Here is a 14,702-nt window from a genome sequence, read left to right on the forward strand (position 1 = left end):
AACCAATCTGCATTTGCTTCTTCCTGCAATAAAGTGCTACATATAACATGTCATTTTAATGACCACAAGTAAGAGCATTAAATAAGTACAAAGTTAGCTTCCTAGCAGGACACACTCTATCTGCCATCAACAGAAAGGAATAAAGTATTACTGATGACATGGAGGGGAGCGAGAGGACTGTCAAATTTGCAAGTACAATTGAAATAGTGAGGGTATAAAAGAGAACTTTATGGTTCCAAAAGCATATTTTTATAGCTTTATATTTCAAAGAAGTTACTGGTACCTTTTCAAATAAACAGTCTTGTTAACTTCAGCCCACAATTTGTTTTTTTTCTTTTTTTTTTTTTTGCAAGTGAGAAACAAACTAGTGCAAGACTAAAGCACTGTGCAAAACTGCCTTTTTTTTTTTAGTCTGAGTATTTATACCCAGAATTTACCATACCCTTTTTTAAATCCCCTTGTTGGATTTTTTTTCCACCATAGAATTCTAGTTATACAAGTTGTTCCTGCAAACTAAAAGGTAACCACTGCATAATACAGTATATATATATATATAATATTTATATGCCCTTTTAAAACAAAAGATGTATGCTGTGGCCCAGAGGCAGGTGTTTGTAACACCTGTGTGAGAGCTGAGAATTGGACCTGCTGTGTGGTGTGTAGGCTGCACACACTGCATGTCTGTGTGTGGACATACACACTCTTTTCATTGCTGTCATCCTGCAGTGCTGAAAGCAACTTTTTTCCCTCATCAGTTCTACCCCAAATCCTCCAACCTTGACAACTGAATACAAGGCATCAAACAACTGCAAACAGCATTGAAATAATACACCAGTTCTCCCCCCGCCCCGCCCAAAACATTGCTCCTTCTACAGCTCCACAGTTCAGGGAGAGGCAGGGGGAAGGCAGGGAGCGAGTGTGTGAAAAGGGGAAAAGAAGGATGATTAAATAAGCCAATCCAAGGGATGTGCAAAAGCAATGTCATGGCACGCTACAGGCAGCCTCTCTTCCACACACCCGCACGCACACAAAGCCCAAAAATAAAATGCATCAATATGTCATCTTACAAGTGCAGATTGCCAATAAGGACACTCTTACTTGTTTTTTTTTTTTTTTTTCAGCTTAACAAGACAAAATAGTTTCTTAGATAAGAGTACTGGGAACATGCCTCTGAAGGTAGAAGTATGCAGTAGGTCACCTCTTGGAGATTTAATAAAGCAGCTTTCATGTCAATGCAATAAGTATACACACAGAGCCATTTGCTAAACCTTACTAATGATATAGTACAAGTGTTCGTTACCTCTTGGGGCTACGTTTTGCAGCAATGTATAACCTGCTGGGTTTGTTGGGGGATTTTTTTGGTACAGAATGCAACTGCTCTCAGACAGTTTCTGCCCTTTCTGTTAGTCCAAGGTAGGCAAGGAAGGAGTGTTTAGGTGAAGAGGCACCTCCTGGTGCAGTCTGAGGTCTGGGTGGATGGAATGTGAGATCGTAGTGGTTTCTGGGGAAAAACATCGTTAAAGGAATAAGGTGGGCAAACTCTGAGTTCCAGTATTTATCAAAGGACAGGGAAGTGCCATTGACGGCCAAGGCTTTCACTGCCAAGTTTGGGTCTGCCCCGCTGCCGTGTGCAGCTGACATAGCTACTGTTTGCAGAGCCTGGGAGGCAGACATAACTGAGAGGGGCGAGAGAAGGTTCCTGGAGCTGTTCACTGGTAGGAGCGGACTGGCTTCCTTGGAGGTTGAATACTGGCCCTTCTTCTCCTCTTCGAAGCAGTCCCCATTCTGGTGCTTCTTCACGTGGCGGCTGAAGACAAAAGGGTGGGTAGTCTTGAACAGGCACTCGTCGCAGCTGAAGGTCTGGCGCGGAGCATGCTTCAGTTTCTTGTGCAAGTTGAGATTGTCTTTGCGTTTGCAGCTGTAGCTGCACTGGTCACAGTGAAAAGGGCGCTCGCCAGTGTGGACACGCACGTGCTCGATCAGCTTGTTGGCCGTCTTGGACAGGTAGCCACACTGGTCACACTTGTAATGGTTGCCAAGGCGGTGCTCTCGGATGTGCATCTCCAGCTCCAGCTGGTTGGCTTTCACTGTCTGGCAGATCCGACACTTGTACTCCATCTTGTAGTGAGTCTTCAGGTGGCATTCCATGGCTGCAGGGCGGTTCGTGGAGTAGATGCAGAATGGGCACCTGGCAACACAGCAAGGAAGGGCAGGGACAAAGAAAAGAGAGTCACTCGGGTGGTACACCTGCGTTCCTGCTTTAACCCTGGCACTCAGCCCCTTTCTGACCTACTAAGGAAGAGAAAAAGGCACTCAGTTCTCCCTGTGAAAACTCTTTCCAGTACTTGCATCACCTTGACACATCTCTGCTTAGAGGAGGTTTGCCCATTTAATGGCATTCCTAGGAAAATACTGATTTACTCTGAAGAAGCATCCCTTTAATCTTCTGGCTTACCTTGATGGGGTCTTTCCCCAAAGCAGGCCAGGGAGTGCAGGGTGGGTGACTGATGCACAGGTACTTTGTGTAACGATTCCTAGTGATTGCACGGAGTCACTTTGGCCATTTTTTCCATTAAGAAGTGGTAAAAGTGAGTGTTTACAGATGAGTATGAAAACAGCTGTTTAAGTAAAGATGGAATAAACTTGTAATACCACACGTAAAGCAAAAGCTTAGGAATTCCCTTTTATGTGACATTGAATAATAAGCTTGCTGGGTATCCTCCTAGGAGCAACTGAAAGCCAGGCTGTTAGGATGAGTTGTAGGGACTCCCATTGCTGGGAGATGAGCTAGCCATGCTGAAAGGGGCTTGTGCTTGGCAGTGTTGGCCTACAGCTGTTTGCCTCTGCCATGGCAGGAATGGCTCCTGTGTAGCAACAGGATGTGGGTTCTGCTTACTCACAGCAGCAAGCATCTGGCCTGGGGTTGGACATGGCAAAGGGCCTCACCCCAGCTCCTGAGCCAGGAGGGGCCAAGAAGGGTACAGGAGGGAATCAGGAAAGTTTACAAAGAAGCCTGAGCTGCACGCTGAACAAGCCTGGCCACCCACCAAACCCAAAGCACACCCACTGTTGCTTGGTGCAGAGGAAGAGGAAGTTGGTGGGGACAGCTCCCTGCCAGGGATCTCTGCTGTACTGAACCAAGCACGCATCTTCCACATGGAACTGGTGAGCTCAGAGAACAGGGCTGGATAAAAACTTACAACTAAGGCAGCTGGCTACTGTCTTCCAACATCCCTAGCTGCCACACATCTGCATTCCATGTTTAGTAGGGAATCTGCTAATCGTGTTCTGGCATTTTGGACAATTTCTAAGCTGAGATTCTCTCTGTCTCTATGCGTTTTCCTTGCTACACCTGGTTGCACATACAGGTATCATATTACTCTACAAGTTCATCAAGAGATTTTTGAGGAGAGTAGTAACAGGAGGACAAAGAGATACTGAAACACCTGCACACATTTCCTGATGCATGTCAAGTACTCTGATCCAGAGAGGGAGCCTGTCACTGAGGCTTCTAACGTGATTATCTCTTTCACCAGAGGACTTGGCTGTCAATGCACACATACCTCTCCTGGGCTGGGTGCTCTCTGGATCAGAATCTCAGATTTTGACCTGGAGCTGGAAGAATCATGTTTTTTTTCTCTTCCCCCACAGCAAACAGGAGACAGAAAAATACAATTTACTTAGATCTCTTCAGGCTCTTCTGGATGCCTTAAAAAAAAATAAATCAGAGCTTTTTCTTAGATGCAGCTTTCAAGGTACCTAAATATTACTTGAGTTGGGCAGGAATATAGACTGAGAAACCCATTCTGTTGGGAAGACTTGAGTCATATTATTGTCATGGTTTTTCCTTGGTAAATAGAACAGATTTTACGCAGCTTAAACCAAATGTGCACCCTGTATGTCCAAGGCAGACATCCCGTCTTTCTGACACACTGCTTGTTTCTCAATCTGGTCTTCTTCCCAGATTCAGTCATCTCATCTCAAGTGACCACAGATCCCAGTCTGTGGAATTACTGAGCTGGATTACTTTTGCCTGGCAAACAGGACCAGTTTTCCAAAGCTGCAGCGCAAACCGCGGGAGCTGCACGCGGTAACGTTGAACGTGGAGCGCTCCTCACATCCCAGCCACAGTGCACTGAAAACATCAGTCTGCTCAGCAAGAGCAGCAGAAGCTGGGAGCCCTGTGCTCAACCCTAGCTGGGATCCAAGTGGTTCCAGCCTTTTCTCCTGCAGCAGCTGGACCAGACAGAGACCAGGGAGGTGCCTCTTTCATAACATCATGCTGCCTGCCCAGAGAGCAAACATATGGCCCCAGCAGTCCCTCCTTCCCTCAGGGGTCTGACTTTGACATAAGGGCACACTCCTTCTCTAGAAACACTGCTCTGCACCAAAAGACCTTAAAGAACACCACCACAGCCAAAACCAAAGGGCTTTTATCTAAAAAGACTGTATCACTCATTACATGTCAATTTATCTAAAAGTGATTGCTATGGTGCATGCAGACAAAGCAGAAAGCATCCAAGTTATTAATTCTTGGAGAGAAATTACTTTGGATTTGAGAATACAGAGGCTATAACCTTTAAGGTTGTAACTTCATACTTAGTTGCAGAGGCTGTACATGATTTGGTTTCTTTGACCCAGGTGAAAAACAGAGCCTGGGCTGGGTGCTTCTTTTTGCTCTGATGTCTTGGAAACAAACCCTTATTGTGTCAAAAGCTCTTTGCAGTACTGCCTCATTCTCTGTAGGACCCATCACATACTGTCTCCTCTTTGACTCAAACAGGGAAAGGACCACAGTTTGTTACAGTTCCTCTGCTGCTAGGTTATCAATCTGCAGTAATGATGCAAGCCTGAAGGACTGGCCTTGGGCCATCTAAATACAAGGAAGCCCCAAATCTGGATTATTAGTTAACCAACCCTTTCTGACTGACTTCCTTTTGTCCTATCCCCACAGTATTAAGGTGCTTAACACAGTAAAAGTTTGTGTACTTGCTTTCCTTACTTGAGCCCACCGGTGGGGACAGTGTGGCATTTCTTGTGCTCCAGTAATTGCTCAGGTGTCTTCATGAACTTGTGGCACACGTCACACTCAAACATCCGTGTGATCAGGTGGATTTGCAGGTGACGCTCAAACATATTTTTTGTTTTGCAGACAAAGTTACAGAAAACACATTCAAAGCCTGAAAAATAGAACAGGAAAATTTCGTCCTTACACTGTGGCCAGATTGACTGCATAGAGTGAGAGTTTGCATTTGTTAAACAAATTTTTTTACCTTTCTCTGACTTCTCTTCAGTGTTCACTGAGGTCTGACTACCAGGCACTACAGAAATGACCAGCAGGTTGTTTGATCCCTTGTTTTTTGGGGTTATATCTGCATCTTCTTTGCTGTTGGCAGAGTCGCTTAGTGCTGACAGCGAAGATGAAGATGGACTGTTAGATTCACTGGGTGTCTTCCTCTCTTCAGCTGAAAAACAAAGACAATAATTAGTTCATCAGATTAGATGGAGTCTCCATGATTCCGTTTTAAACTTCAGGAAGTACTTATATTTAAAGTTAATTCAAAACAAGTCTGAAATTGATTGTGCTTATTAAAAAAACATTGTTGGGCCTTCTTCCTTTTTATTAGTGTTTAACCACAGTACATCTCTCAGTTTATCCTGCAGTTGAGTGTTTCTGGGATGGTAGTGGGAAGGGATCATGCAGTTCTACATCATTACTGAAAGAAGTCCCAAGAGAACACTTTGAGTTCAAAAGCTTGTCACTCAGAGAGGAAATAGAATTTCTGTAGGTTAGAGGGGCAGAAACCAAAAGTACCTACTGGTCCAAGCTGCACTTTCCCCCCCACCTTTCCATTTATGTGGGTCCAGTGGGTTAATTTGGGATGAAGAGTAAAGAAGAATAATCTCCCTCATTGTACTGAAGAGCATCCTCAGTAACAGAGGTAACAGTGTGATCTCAAGATTTATGTGTTTTTATTAGGATCTCCTTTCAAAGATAATTGAAAATAAATTAGAAGTTATTTAACTGGACCTAGAAAGCTTCTTTATGAAAGAAAGTATCAAAGCTTCCTTATGTGTGCAATAAGTGTATGAAGTCCAAATTCCAAACCCTATCACGCACTAGAACTGAACAAGAGGGAGAGTTCCCATACGAGAACTGCCATGAACCAACAAGGCAAGGATGGGCAAATTATTCTTTCCCACCCATGTCCTGGTTCAATGAAAGCTGTGTTAAAAGGAGACTTCACTAAAACTTCAAGTTCTCCGTGGATATAATCCCCTGACCAAGGGCTCTGCAAACACCAACACCTGTATACTTAACTTTAAACTGATGAGTGGCACCTTTAAGATAAAAACACAGGAATGCACTAATGAAATCTGATGACCCAAGCTGCCAGCAGGGAGGATGACTGGATATCATACAGAAAGATTCGCTGACCTTGGGGATAAGAGTAATACAAATGGAATGAAATTTAATAGCACACAGAACAAGGTTACGACCTGAAGGGCCAGTAACAAGAATTTTTTGCAACAAATGAGAAGTGCTTAGGTTGGAAAGAGTCAAGGAAAACAAAAGTAGAATTTGAGCAGAACAGGGGATGAAGATGAGCAATCAGTGTTCGGGAGCCTTCAAGGAAGGTAAATGTGATCACAGAATGTTACTGTGTGACCTGTTCCCAGTAGCTGCTGCTGGTTTGCACTGCCACCACTGCTTATTTCATTTCAGCATGTACAGCTGTGATTGCATATGTCCAGAGCAGAGATTCCAACAAGAACATATGCAGTGAGGGATTGGTACAGCAGCAAAACTGTGTTCCATATAGGAAAAGGCTCAGTGTACACTGAGAGGGGAGAGTATTGTTCTCCAGAAATGTACTAAGGGAATAAATACTGTGGAAGGAGGGATGAAAGGTAGAGGGAGGAAAAGGCAGACTGCTGTTTCAGATACAGGGCAGTTCTGGACAAGAACAATGTATGTGTATTCTCATTATCACTATGACACACACTGGAAATTTTAAAAAAGGTCCCTAATCTTTAACACAAGAAAATCTACAGCTGCCTGTCTCTTGAAATAGTTTGTTTAAAACAATGATACCTCTTTGAAGGCATATACCATATCCTCACAAACAGTCCCTTTATGACCTGGTACTATCACAGGATAAGGAACTGGAGTCAAGTGACCCAGAAAACCCATTCTATTTTTTACTCTGTATTTGCCATGTGTGTGAGCATTTGGCTGAATCACCAGCTGAGGGGCTCAGTTGGGCAGGGTGAAGGAAGAACAAGAGGGTTTTGCTTATCTTCTAAAGACAAGTAGCAGTTTCAATCTTTTAGCTACAATAGGAAAATACAGCAGAGCACAGCTCACTTTTGAGCTCTGAGGCTTTTCACATAGCTATGGGTGGTGTTTCTCATTTGCCTTGAACTCCTCTTTATGAAGTGAAGTAGTGCTGAGAGCTATGCTGGCATAAAATCCCTTGAGAGCTTTCCAGTAGTTCATATTTCTGTAGTTCCATTTAACTTATGTATCTGTGAACACAACCAACTGTATTCTTCTCTCCCTTCTTCTTCATCCCTCCTGTTTTCCCAATTTTATTCCTGGTAGGACAGGAAAAGCAATTTAGCAATGGGAAAGTTGTGCTGAATGCAGTCAGGTTCCATATTGTAAATACAACTGTAAGTAGTTTGTGGCAGCAAAAATGCTTCTGCCTGGTCTTATAAGAGAAATTAATTAAAAGGATTCCAGTTTTCTTATCCTTAAATTATGCCAGACTTCATTAGTTGGACTGAGCATATGAAGCTTGTTTGAAAACTGCTATTGCTCTTATCCTTGGCTATTAAGTGAGCAGGACCAGGGAGTGAGCACAACTTGGTCTGCTATTTAATATAAAGTACATTTATGGTATTGCTGAATCACAGCGTCAGCTAAACATCAGCGTGAAATTCCAAACTGATGGACTGTGGGGGCAAACACAGTGAGGAGCAAAGCTCAATATAATGTTTATTTCAGACTTGGAGCCAGGTACACACAATTAGCCCTCAAAGTCACCTTATCATCGCTGAAGTCAAAGCAGGATTTTGATGAAATAGTAAACCAGAAAAACAAATGAAATATTTGACTGAGTCCAGCAGGGGAAGGGATTTGGGGGGGATAAGGGGAATAGGAAGAAGAAGGGCTAAGTAGTCCTTCATTTATTTCACTAAGCTTGAAAATTGATCTGCACTACCAGATTATTTGCCTGGCTGGAGTCCAATTCACTTCACCTTTGAGAGATCAGGCCTTAATTAGCAAGCATTTCAGTGAAAGCAGAGTGCTAATGGGAAGTGTGAAGGTTGCACCTAAAAAGCAAGGAAGACAGAGATCAGTGCAGCTGGAAGAGAGGGATCATCACCTGTGTGCTTGTTGTTGACATGAGCCTTCATATCTGCCTCTTCCATAGTGACAAAATCGCATGCCGTGCAGCAAATGGAGAACATCCACTGCTCCTTGTCCACGTGGAGGGACATATGACTGACAAACTGAACATTCATCTCTGTCTCAAACCCACACACATGGCAGCTGCAGGCAGAAGAGAATTCAAGAATTAAAAACCAAACAACAAACAGAAGCCTACTGCCTTTCCCCCAGTTTGCAAGAGGAAACTCACAGCACAGTTTACTGCTCTTCCTTGCTGTTCAGTGTTCACTGCAAAATTTTTTTGTCTGCTGAAATGCCTTCAAACTGACGGCCACGCCAGTGTGATTAAGGGCAGGCACAATGCAACAATCCTGTACATGCTACACTGATGCTAAATAATCATAAAGTTAATTAAAAACTACAGATTCCAGATGCTGTGTATCACCTAACTGATTCCTCTGGGCAATAAGAGGCACTGCAGCTTTGCCAAGATGTTTAGTACAGCTGATACACTGACAAACAGAGAGTTTGCTGCACACTCCAGGAGTGATTTTCAAGCCCTGGAATGGTTCCCATGCCAAACTGGGATCTTGTGCAAAACTGCCTGGCAGTTTCAGTGTAAGCAAGTAAAAATGGGTTCAAACATTTCTTATGCTTGACTGGAAAAATGCAGTCTTGAGCTATGCGAATAATTAGCAGGGATACAGATTTTAAAGCCAGCACATAAACAGAGTGATACTGAGAGGCAGTGGAAAGCACTCCTTAACTTTCTTTGCAGAGTCCTCCTCTTGCTTTGATTAGGCCATTAACATTTAAAACAAGACAGAAAGATAGGAAAAGGCATATACTCCAGGGCACTATTTTGCTTTCCCAAGGGGAAGTACTAGATAATCTAATCCAGCAGGTCTCATTTATTTCTTACTTCTATGATTTTGTAATTAAATCTGCTCTTGGCACTTTGACTAAAAGTAAGAGTGATTTGGTAATCTGCTTGGCCACTAGAGTGCACATCACAGTTTGCAGAGTGCACAACAGTGCATACAAGAAAAATGTCTAAATACCCATTTCATCTGGGCAATTACTTTCAATTTTTCAGGCAAATTCTCCTGAAGGTTTTCTTTCTTTCACCAGGTTGGTCACAGAATGTATATACTTCTAGCAAACAGAGGAAATGTGTACATTGATTTAAGAATTCTCGATAACACTTTTAAGCTGTTTGATTTCATAGATTTGGCTGAAGAAAAGGGAGCAATCAGAGGCAACTGGAAGCGCTGGGCTTTAGATTCGCTGTGAATCCCTGGACATGTCGGGATGTTTCCGAACACAAAACTTGAAGGAACACTGCTTAAAAAGTCAGAGAGGCTTCTAAGAGCCCAGCTGCCTCACAAAGCCACTTGAAAAAACCACCCCCACAGCAAACCCCCGAGTCCTTCCCAATGGCCAGCCAAGTCAAACAGCACAAAGCAACCAGCCAGGGCTCGCTGCTCATCCTAAGCCAGATACAGGCAAGACAAATACTTCAGTCATGGCTCCAACTCTGCAGCACCGGAAGGGTGGCCCTGTCACACATCCTCAGCAGGCACACCAGATAATGTGTGATGCACAGCCCTCTTCTGGGTGCTCACCTGTAGTAATAAGGGTGCTTCTTTCCATCGCTGCCCTCGGCCGTGACGGCGCTGACGATGTCCTCGGTGTCGGTGCTCACCAGCTTCACCGAGTGCACAGTCAGGTGCTGGTTCAGGTTAGCACGGCACTTAGCAGCATAGGGGCACAAGTGGCATTTGTATTTTCTCTCTTCTGAAAAAAGGAGCAGAAAGATGTGAGTGCATACCTCAGTTCTGAAGCCTGCTGCTTAGAAAGCTGCCAGTAACCAAGTGTGCATTCCTTTGGGTTTCTCCAAGCAGCTTTCAGGATGAGGTACTTGGGAAGCTCAACATTTTTGAAGTTTATAGGCGTTCACAGCAATTACTCAGAAAAAAAACCCAACTAATTTGAAGGTAGTTTAAGGCAAGATTTTTTTAATTTGCTCTACCATTTGTAGTCTGATAATATAAAACTTTATAAACTGGAAAACTGGGGCACCTGCAGTTCTGGGAGCTGCAGCAAACCCAGTGGAGAAACAGGTCAATAGTCTACAACTACTTCCTATTCCCAGAATATTTTGATTTTTGGACTTAGTTATTGTTGAGGTTGCCCATGTGATTTCTTGCAGACAGCTGATAGTTGATGATTTTGTATTAAAATCTGAGGCTAGGAGGAAGTGGAACACTGTATATCATCAGTCCAGTTTCAAAAATAAACTAATGAAAAAGGTCACTCAAAGAACACTCAAAAAAATAAACTAATTCATCATGAGTTTCTGATGCTTCCCAATTTTAAATATTCCTCTTTTTTTATTTTAAACTAATAATTTCTAGATCCTGGCAGCACAGATTTTGTGTGTGCATCAGGCTGCATTTTGCAAAGGGTTGAATAAAATAACCAAACATTACACCAGCATTTACAACCTTTTCCTTTGAGGGTCTGGTCCTCTAAAATCGAAATGCAACACTACAAGTCTGATGGGAAAGGCATTCCATAAAGCAGCTTAGGACTAAGGAAACCTCACTAGACCATGGAGCATCTGAGCCTTTTCAGGATGGCTCTATTGGATGGCTCAACATACACTGGCATTATACCAACAGGATTTCTCAGCACTACAGAGGAAACTCTTGCTTCCGAGTGTTATTTTGCGCCAGCAGTCTGCCAGAGTGCATCTTCCATAAAAAACTCTCTTTGTATCAGCTGATATGAAGCAGATTCACTTTCTTAAAGTTGAAATGGGGTAGAACAGCCCCTATTCCTCTCAGAACTTCATGATGAGAGCAAAGATGAATGACTTATTAATCCTTTCAGTTTCACAGATCTAAAACACCAAGGCTGAATCTTTTGTTGTTCAGTGACACTTGAAAAGTTCATCAGGTGAATGATATTTCTCTCCAAAAAAACCCCAAATCCATCCAAAAAACCAGGCCATGCCCTCTCATCAGAACTCCATTACCAGACTTGCTTACCAGCTGGTGTCCACAGTCTGGTGTGCTGGAACCTGGACAAACTTGAATTGACAGGTTCTCTAAGGAGGAATTTCACGTAGGCTGCAAAGCAGTAACACGTTCACTCCCAAAGCCGCTCTGACATTGTGTCCTATTCCTGTGCTTGGCTCTGCTCTTGGAGAGCTGAGGATGGCTCACACACTCCTCTCCTTACAATCTTTCTCCTCCCTAAAACAAAACCCCATGGAATTCCCAAGTGCTGTAACAACCACAGGTAAGCCCTGCCTTACCTGTGTGCAGTGAGAGATGCCGGGACAGAGTCTGCTGGCGACCAAACACTTTTCCACACACATCACAGGGAAACAGCTGGTCGTTAAATTTCCAAGATGGCAATCCATTTCCCACCTCCAGTCCCAGCTTTTCTGTTTCTGTGCCAAAAAACCACAAAGTCATCTTAAGAACTCTGAAGACTTGCAGATTTCATTCAGCAGAGCCCTGTAGGCGTCATGTAAAATGCAGCACTTCAGCAGCATGCTGTGTGATCTGGCACATGAGTTCATTTAGAAAGGAAATTCCCAGTGCTGGAAAGGAAATGAACCTTTCATACAGCATCTTTCTAAAGCAGAATGCTGAGCCCAAGTGTTCTGGACATAGGCATAGCCAATGAGTTAAACCAGGTTATGTACTGAGAGAAGGTCAAGGATGAGCAAGGCAAGCATTAACCTCTAATTATGGTTTTGTGGAACAACCACTCCTTTGACTTTTTCAGTCAACCACCTTTGCCTGGTGCATGAAGAAGCCTGGCCTGAGATTGTCTATCTAACACTGGATTATTGTTCATGGCTGAATAAAGATTTTCAGACAGTTTGCTTTCTACTGAGGCAGGAATTTTTGCTACATAGAATCACAGAATCACTTACGTTGGAAAAGGCCTCTAAGATCAAGTCCACCCATTAACCTAACACTGCCAGGTCCATCACTAAAGCCATGTTCTGAAGTGCCACATCTACACACAAGAGCAGTCTGACTCTGAAGACCAGAAGATTGCTCAGACGAACATTAAAACAAAAGGACCCAGCACCCCAGTATATGGCTGGCCTCCAAGGTAAGCTCTACCCAGCACTGCTGTCCTCTGGCATCAAAATCCCCAGCAGCTTAGAGGGCTATTGAAAAACTGTGACCTAGAGTGAGCTATTATCTTTTAATAAGTTGTTTTAATTGTTTCAGGAACAGAGAGTCTGCAATAAAAAAAAAAAACCACAAACAAACAAACAAACAAACAAACAAACAAACAAACAAAAGAAAAAACGGAAAAACCCCACAGAGCATAGAGCACAGATATGAAAGAACTTTGTAAAAAGTCGAGAGAAAGGGACTGGGAATGAGGAAGAGGGAAAAAGGTTACACAATGCATCAAGAAGTTGAAAGCATGGCCAGTTTTGATTTGGACAGAATGGAGCAAAAAGCAGGTAAAGACTGGGGAAAAGCAGTGTACTACTTAAAACAATAAAAGAAAGAGCATCAGCAAATCTTGAGTGAAAAAATACCCTGTTCAAGGGTTCTGTTTCCTGAGGAGAAGGGACTGTTGTTTTAAGGTCCACAGAACTACAAGGGTACTTTTTATACACAGCAGCCAGCAGTGAGTGTGCAATTCTTCTAGTTCCACCGGAAGGAAAGATGCCACTGGCAGAGCACCTTTCCCCAGACCAACACCGCCTCTGGGATCGCTGCCCAGAACAAGCTCCACCAGTGTGTGGGAACATGCCCTGATGGAGGAAAACCACTTGGCTGAGATTTTCAGGTAAATGGGGGGAGAGGAGCTGGGCACAGAAGTTCAAAAACATTGTAGTGAGCATAAGTCAACATGGTGGAGTTTGACACAAACAGCGAAATCTTCATCCCATGAAGCACTGAGGAATAAACACCCACGCCCTTGTACTGGCAGCCCCTCACTGACAGTCAGCTACCACTGCAGATGTGACTGCCATGGCTGAGAGAGTTTCTCCTCCAGACAGAGCTTTTCAGACAGCTCCACTGTGGTTTAGGCTAAGAACTGTCAAATACTGTATTTAATTTAAGCAATAATAAAAAGAATGCCTCATTTGGGGCAGAGAGTCCACATAGCAATCTCAGCAAATTTAGAGCTGGCCATACTTGCCAGCCCCTTCTCCACTGCTGTTTTGCTCTCCTGTGACCCTGTAATATGTACAACATTCACACCAGAGGGATTCTGAGCCACCTCTGAGTGCTACCATCCAACAACCTATTTTTCTGAAAAGAACTTCTAGTTAGCAAACAAGTTCTGCCTATTCAAAATACTCATTTTGTGAAATTCAAAAGGAAGACACCCCCCCAATCCCCTAAGGACTGTAAGTGACCCATAACCTCTAAGAACTTCAATAAAGAAGGATTCTTTTTTATTGCTATCCTTGCGTTCCAAACAATGGAAAAATCTGACTGTGGTAGCGCTGCAGATGTTTCAGTAAAGCTTTTTGGGTACATAATCGTAACGGTGCTTCAAATGAGGAAAATAGTAATAATTATAAGAGAAGGTCACAAGGGTGTAGGTTGCTTCAATACGGTCACAACAAAAATGAATTAATTGGGACATGTACCAAACAACCAGACTCAATTAAGTAAGTAAGTCTCTTAACAATTCACTTCAGTGTTAGTCATCAGTCCTCTTTTATCTCTCAAGAAAAAGAAATATAATATCCTCTTCCCTATGAGGGATTGTCCTGGGAAGCTCATGGGAAGCTGGAAAAATAGAAGCTTTCTGATTATCTCAAGCTGGTGACAGCCAGTCCCTTGCAAAGCAGCTGCATATTTTTCATTGATGCAAAACAAGACTCTGAGGTGTTTTGAAAGTACTTCTGTTTACCTTAAAGATGTATTTCTGGAGTCCTAGCTACAGTGCTTCTTCATTCTCTTTTGACTGAATCTTCTCTCTGCAGCAAAGTGCTATTTCTATTCAGCAGCTTCTTAGCTTGCTCATGGCAAACCAGAGCTGGTCTCTTGCAACAGGAGCCTCAGTACTCTGTGAAAAATTTCTCAGCTCCAAGGAAAAGCACCTATTTCCACCCATCCTACCCTCCAGGCAAGCTTTGACTGCATCCTGGAAACTGGAGCTCCGTGTCCATACAGTGGTCCAAAATTCTTCCCAGAACATGCCTGGAACCTGACCTTGCCAGTGACCTGAAGAGTCGTGTGAGTCAACTTCCACACTCATTCCTTGCGCTCTGGCAACAATTAGTGCCAGGGAATGGTGTTTT

At 43.3% G+C, this 14,702-nt stretch overlaps 1 protein-coding gene across 1 annotated transcript in view; it reads right to left on the reverse strand.

The window, feature by feature from the left end:
* Window positions 1-1,380: 1,380 nt before the first annotated feature.
* Window positions 1,381-14,702, reverse strand: part of ZNF827 (zinc finger protein 827) — a 78,869-nt gene continuing 65,547 nt past the window's right edge. The window contains exons 9-14 of the mRNA XM_062493659.1: window positions 11,721-11,858; window positions 10,024-10,195; window positions 8,394-8,560; window positions 5,274-5,465; window positions 5,003-5,180; window positions 1,381-2,188 (exon numbers count right to left, since the gene is read on the reverse strand). Coding sequence (XP_062349643.1) covers window positions 1,381-2,188; window positions 5,003-5,180; window positions 5,274-5,465; window positions 8,394-8,560; window positions 10,024-10,195; window positions 11,721-11,858 — 1,655 coding nt within the window. The remainder of the gene's footprint in view (window positions 2,189-5,002; window positions 5,181-5,273; window positions 5,466-8,393; window positions 8,561-10,023; window positions 10,196-11,720; window positions 11,859-14,702) is intronic.

Source organism: Cinclus cinclus, chromosome 5 (assembly GCF_963662255.1).
Source record: "Cinclus cinclus chromosome 5, bCinCin1.1, whole genome shotgun sequence".
NCBI classification, from domain to species: Eukaryota; Metazoa; Chordata; class Aves; order Passeriformes; family Cinclidae; genus Cinclus; species Cinclus cinclus.